Below are 6418 nucleotides of genomic sequence, written 5' to 3'. Positions count from 1 at the left end.
CGCGGGGGAGACCCGCAGCCGGCGCTGACCCCGCAGGGCCCGGTCCTTGCCGGCCCGAGCGCGGCGTCGCGGTTCGGCCTTCGGGCCTTGGGCGGCTCTGGCCGGAGACCCCCGGCCCCCTGGGGCGCTGCCCGCCCGGCCTCGCGCCGCCTGGGGGGCAGGTCAGGGCGACGGGGAGCGGGGCGCGCGCTCGCCACGGCCGGCGTGTCTGTGCAGGCCCCGTCCACGGGCAGGTCGCGCGGCTCCTCAGCGCCTGGGGCGGCCCCGGGGTCGACTGTCCGCTCCCTCCCCCTCCGCGGGCGGGCCTGTCCCCGGCACTGCAGGGGCTGGTGGCGAACCCGACTTATATCCTCCTTCGTGCAGCCCCGCCCACGAGCTTGATTGGGCCATTTTTCAGTCATGCAGCTGATTGGCCATTCACCCACCAGCCCATCGCACCTGATTGGCCCATTCCCGACCCAGGAAGTGGCTTTACATGAAAGGGCTCTGAGCCGCAGACGTCAGGACTGACTTGTGGCGAGAGGCGGGTCCTGGTAGCAAAAATCTGATTGGGCCATTGAACACCAATCAGCTCCCAGCTCGCACCTGATTGGCTCCTGCCACGATCCAGGAAGCACGCTGTTCCATAAAAGGCCTCTGGGGCGCCCCTGCCTCAAGGCCTCGTGGTGGCGCCGCGGGGCGGAGACAGCCCCGCCCCTGCCCAGGTCGGCGCGAGCCCGCGGGCCGGTGACCGTTCCAGCCCGACGAGGAAGAAGGAGGGAAGACTCCATGCCAGCCGCCACGGAGAGGGGAACAGAGCATCCAGCAGCCGCCCTGCACGGAGGGACGAGGCGCCGCGGCTTCGGCACCGCCGCGCCCGAGTCTCGTGTCTGACGGGCCTGAAGGGACCCCCCGGGCGGGCCGGGCGTCTCCCCGGGCCGCGTGTCGTGGGGGTCGCCCGACAGCGCACAAGGGGCCGTGAGCGCTGCGTGTCTCCGCCCCGGCCTCTGCGGGGCCAGGAGTGACCACCGCTCCTGCCCGGCGCTGCCCGGCACTCCTGGTGGCCGGCGGAGACCGTCGCCGGGGCTCTCCGGGCGAGCGGCCGCCAGGGTGGCACAGCGAGCTCTCCGTTTCCCTGTTTGTAAATCAACCCGTGGAGGCTGTTCCTGGGGCCCGAGGCCTCTTGCAATTGTGCATGTGGGTGAGGCCCACAGACAGTGGCCCGTCCTCTCGTGGGCCCCGACCTCTGTTAGGCTCGAGCCCGCAGGCCCTGCTGTGCGGGTGTCGCCTGCTCTAGCCCTTGGTCTTGGTTTTGGGTCTTTGGCCTTTGAGGGCGTCTGGTGGCTCTCTGGGCTCAGGACCCGGGTAGGGCAGCAGCTGTTCTGTCCTTCCTTCCATCTGGCTCCTGCCTTGTTGCCCTTTTGCCCAGTTGGTGCCTGTTTTATTCAGCTATTTATTTATTTATTTATTTATTTACTTATTTATGTATTTTAAAAGATTTATTTACCTTTTTTATACAAGAGCTTGGGTACAGGCCAGAGGCAGATGAGGGTGAGAGGATTCGCCAGGGACAGAGTGGAGAACCGAGCAGCAGATGACAGAAATAACTGCTGAGGGGAGCAGCGGGGGCGACAGGAATGGTCTGCTGCTTCATGTGGGATTCTCGCTGGCCTGGATCGAACCCATGCTGCAGAGGCTGTGGACATCTTCACAACGAGGCGCTCAACCTGTTGTGCCACCAGGGAGACCCTGCCCCTGTTTCATACCACTGTGAACCCACACTCACCACCACTATGAACACACACACACAAACATGAACATACACACTCATATCACACTTAGTGCTGAGGTGCTGGGTATTCCCCAGGGAGGAACAAGACAGTTATTCTTCGCAAAAATCTTGGAAACATTTTTATTGAGTCACTGATTATTTTTTCCCATCACGGTTTCCATCACAGAACTGCAGGACCCTCTCCGCAGGCCTCTTATCACAGTAGCCCCCACCGAGACCCAGGCCCTTCCGACCCTAGTGCCCCCTCCGTGTCCCTGCTGCTGCCTGCCCCGGGGAGCCTCCCCCTCGCTGGCTGGAGACTCAGCCTGCAGTTGGCCTTGCCTGGCCCTTCTGTCTCCTCTGCCCACATGCTTGTGGCCCTGCCTGGCATTTGTTTTTCTCCCTCTGACTGATTTTGCTCACCAACTGCCCTTCGTGCTACCTACATGCTGCCTCGATGGCAAGTTTATTGTTTGTGATAGCTGAGTATTGTTCCATTGTGTGCATGTGTGTGCTGTGTGACTGTGTTATGTATGTGAATGTGTGTGTGAGTGTTGTATGTTGTGTCTAAGACTTTTTCTTGTGCATGATTGTGTGTTGTCTTGAATGTGTGTGAGCATGTTTGTGTGTGTGTGTATGTGTGTGTGAATATGTTACTATGCGGTATGTGTGTGAGCATGAGTATGTGTGACGTATGTGAGAGAGAGAGTGTGTGTGTGTGTGTGTGTGTGTGTGTGAGACATCTACTCAATCTGCTGTGTGTTCTGGGCAGTTGGCTCCTCCCACACCTGGGCTGTTGTCAGCAGCTCAGGTGAACACAGGGGTGCGGGCTTCCTTTTGAAGTAGTGTTTAGTACTTTGGGAGGGTTGGAGCAGAATTGCTGGCCAGAGAGAGGGCAGGCCCATTTGTGATCTCTGAAAAACTGCCTCCCTGTTTTCTATGGGGCTGGATGTCTCTCCCCACCCACAGGGGTCCTTCTCCTTTCAGATCATTCTAGTAGCTATCGAGGGACAAAAGGGGAAGGGCAAGACTGAAAAAGCTCGGGGGACATTCCTCAACATTCCTCAACACAAAGATATTGGCTCCAGGGAAACATTCTCCATGGTGGACACGCAAATCACAGCAGAGCACAGCGTGGCTGGCGCCCTGAGGTGTGAAGGGAGTTGATGCAGGGCTGAGGCTGGCTCTAGCAAGATGATCCTCCTGTCAGGTAGGGCAACAGCTGCAGGTGGCGAGGTAGGGACCCCATAGGACACACAAGGGACGCCAGCACACGCCTGCACACATAAGAGAAGCACACCTGGGTGCATGTTACACTGATGCCCTCATGGTGGGGTTCCTGGGGGAGACCAGGCAGGTGGTGTGTGCCAAGGTGCATGTCCCTGGGCTGGAGAGCAGGAGGCGGGCTCACCCGAAATAGTCAGGAGCCTGGGAAGAGCAGGAGGGGCTGGGCTCGCACCCTCTATTCTACATGAATGTAGTGGGTCAACCATACACAGGAAAATCAATGCTTTTCTAGAATACTAAGATGGGAGCCATCAGTCTTAGTGGATGCTGCAGGTTGATGTGTGGTGGCCTGTCTTTCCACGGGGCCCGTCTCCTTCTGTGGGTGTCTCAGCCAGGATGTTTTGGGAAAGCCCACAAAGGAGATGGAGCAGCCCCCACCCAGAGAGCTGGCGCCAAGCCTGGCCGCGTGGGCAGATGCGGCCCCTCCTGACCTGTCCTTGTTCGGCGCCCATGGAGGGGAGAGTCAAGCTTATGGCACCCTGTGTGGAGACCACGAACTGGCCTGCTGGTGTCTTTGAAGAGTCCCCAACCCCCAGTCTCATCCTGGCCGATGGTCAGTGATGTCTCTGCACAGTCTGGCCGCCTGAGGCCACCATGTTCCTGGGTGGCTCCCAGACCTCAGTGGGAGGTGCAGCTCTGGGCTTGGGGTCCTCCCACCCTGATGGATGATGAGAAATGGACAAGAATCACAAGATGCTGTGTCATCATGAACGGTCTAGGTGGGGTGACTCTATGTGAAATGGGGGAATTGATGAAGATAACTTTGCTGTTTCTGCCTTGTGATAGAGAGTTAGAACACTTGAAAGACACAGTGTAAGCAAGAGACACAAGTGTGCATTTTTGAGAAATGACATGCAGCACGTCAAGGAGGGCGGCAGATCTGAGTGAAAGGCGAGAGGAGCCATCAGAACAACCCACACAGGACCTTGTTCTCCAAATGAAACTGGGTGCACCTGGCCCTCTGGCCCCTGCATGGGAGGCGCCCCTCTGCCTGCCCAGGGTCCCTTACCTGTGCTCTCCAGGTGTGAACATATCATGGTGACAAGGAATTCTGCCAGAAGGGGAGCCAGCGCACCCCTGGAGCTTCGGTTGCAGGTTCCGCTTTGGTTCTGTTATTAGTCACTGAGGGCGCCGCTTACTGAGCCCAATTCATCAACCACCAGAGGCCTAGATGTCTGAGACACACTCATACACTCACAGTCAAACACTCACACACACACACACACACACATACACACTCACACATGGGGTTGGTGCCATCCAGGTTCAGGACAGTGTCCCTTCTGGGTTTGGCACAACCACAGTAGAGAAATCTTTGCTTTGGCTCTCAGCAGGGGTGGCAAGCGGTGTCCCTGTGCCAGGGAGATGGGAGACCAGCAAGCACAGACACGGGAGGCATCTACCTGCGGAGCCTGCCCAGGGCCCTGGTGACAGCTCCCTGCATGTCCCGGTTCCTCAGGCAGTAGATGACGGGGTTCAGGGTAGGGGGCAGCAGTGAGTACAGTGCAGACCCGAACACATTCAGGGAGGATGATGATGTGTGGCCGATCCCCAAATATGTGACGGCTGCAGAGGTGAGTAACAGGGTTACCACTGAGAGGTGGGGCAGGCAGGTGGAGAAGGTCTTGAACCTGCCCTGGGTGGACGGAATCCTTAGGACAGTGGAGAAAATGTGCGCGTAGGACACAACCATGAAAACAAAGCATAAGAAAGATAAACCACAACTGCCCATGATGAAGGCGTATTCCAGCCTCTGTTCCCCAGGACAGGCGAGCGCAAGCAGCGAGGGGATGTCACAGAAGAACTGGTGCACGACGTTGGACCCACAGAAATGCATGGACAGGGTCCCCACCGCGTGCAGGGAGCCGTAGACGCAGCCACTGATCCAGGAGGCTGCTGCCATCCTCACGCAGGCGGCCCTGCTCATGAGGACCCCGTAGTGCAGTGGGTGGCAGATGGCAGCGTAGCGGTCATAGGACATCACCAGCAGCAGTGCGAACTCCGAGCCCACGAAGGCGATCACCAGGAAGACCTGCGCGGCGCAGCCTGGGAAAGAGATAACTGGGCTGCTGGTCAGCGTGTTGGCCACGGACTTGGGCACGGTGGTGGAGATGAAGCAGATGTCAGCCAGTGACAGGTTCTTGAGGAAGAAGTACATGGGGGTCTGCAGGCGCTGTTCCGTGGAGGTGAGGGCCATGATGAGCAGGTTGCCCATGACGGCGGCCAGGTACGTCAGGAGGAAGATGCTGGTGCAGAGCCTCTGCAGTGCCCGGTCCTCGGGGAGCCCCAGCAGCAGGAACTCTGTGACCGGAGTCACGTTGGAGATGCCATCACCCATGGTGGGGCTGGTCTGAGGCAACATCAGAAAAGGGCTCATAAAGAATCTGTCTTCTTATCGGCTCCACCTTGGGCTCTTATCGTTCCCCAGGTTTGCTGCTCCTGAGTCACCACCAAGCTTGGCTCCTGCAGGCACAAAGCAGCTTCCAAACGGGCCCTAAGGACTTGAGGACGGTCTGTGACAGCACAGCCTGGAACTGCTGCATCGGCCAGAGAAATGTCACTGACAAACCCACAAGGAAAGGAACTTCTGACTTGGCTGCGGTACGTAATGTAGCAAGACAATGTTGCAGCAAACAGAGCAGGATGTGTCCAGTCAGAGGGGAAAGCTGCCTCAGCTCCCAGGAACTCACCTGGAAATTTCAGCCTGCAGAGTCCGGGGCTTCTATTTTGTACTCTGCCGACCTGGTCAAGCTCTGGTGAGCAGGCGAGGGGTTGGGGCCTCCGTTCCCCAGGTGAGCTGGTCCACAGGCCCCCATGGGGTGGCCAGAGCCTCAGCAGCACGGAGGCCACGACCTGCCCAGCACACCTGCTCAGCTGTGGGAGACGTGACAGGCCACAAGGAGCTACTGGTCCAAGCTGGATTTCAGGACCCGAGCAGGGGCAGCTCCATCATCAGCTCCGAGCAGTGTTGTCTCTGGCGACTTGGCTGCCCTCCTGTGCCCGCGAGCTAATATGTGCAGGAGCCGGGGCCAGCTCTGCTGCTGGAGCAGCTCACTGGGCCTGCTGGGACCTGCCTCCCTGGCTAGGGTTGGTCTCTATACCTGGGGGCTTTGTCCCGAGGAGAGGCTGACATGGCCCTCTGTCCCTCGGGGGGAGACCTGGACGAGTTGACCTGTGTCCAGAAGGGTGCACGTGGCTGTCACTCACTGCTCAGCCGTGGCATCCCGGGCTCAGCTTCTGCTCGGCCAGGCTCAAGGACAAAGGAGACTTATATGGGCTGAGCCTGGTCGTGGGTGCCCCAGAGACCAATTAGCACAAAGCTGACGAGCTGAGTGTGATAGCCCTGCGCTGAGGGCACCACAGCCTGTCCATGGAGGCCAC

At 59.0% G+C, this 6418-nt stretch overlaps 1 protein-coding gene across 1 annotated transcript; it reads right to left on the bottom strand.

Annotated features, from left to right (window-relative positions):
* Positions 1–4343: 4343 nt before the first annotated feature.
* LOC311188177 (olfactory receptor 14A16-like) lies at positions 4344–5375 on the bottom strand (the record flags this gene model as incomplete). The annotated part of the gene is made up of 1 exon (XM_084259926.1): positions 4344–5375. One exon carries the CDS (start codon positions 5373–5375, stop codon positions 4437–4439), a length of 939 nt encoding a protein of 312 aa, XP_084116052.1. The 3' UTR covers positions 4344–4436.
* Positions 5376–6418: the final 1043 nt, after the last annotated feature.

The sequence above is a fragment of the Talpa europaea genome (assembly GCF_964194135.1).
Source record: "Talpa europaea genome assembly, contig: HAP1_SCAFFOLD_542, whole genome shotgun sequence".
Lineage (NCBI taxonomy): Eukaryota > Metazoa > Chordata > Mammalia > Eulipotyphla > Talpidae > Talpa > Talpa europaea.
This window is presented reverse-complemented; position numbering and strand designations above follow the sequence as displayed.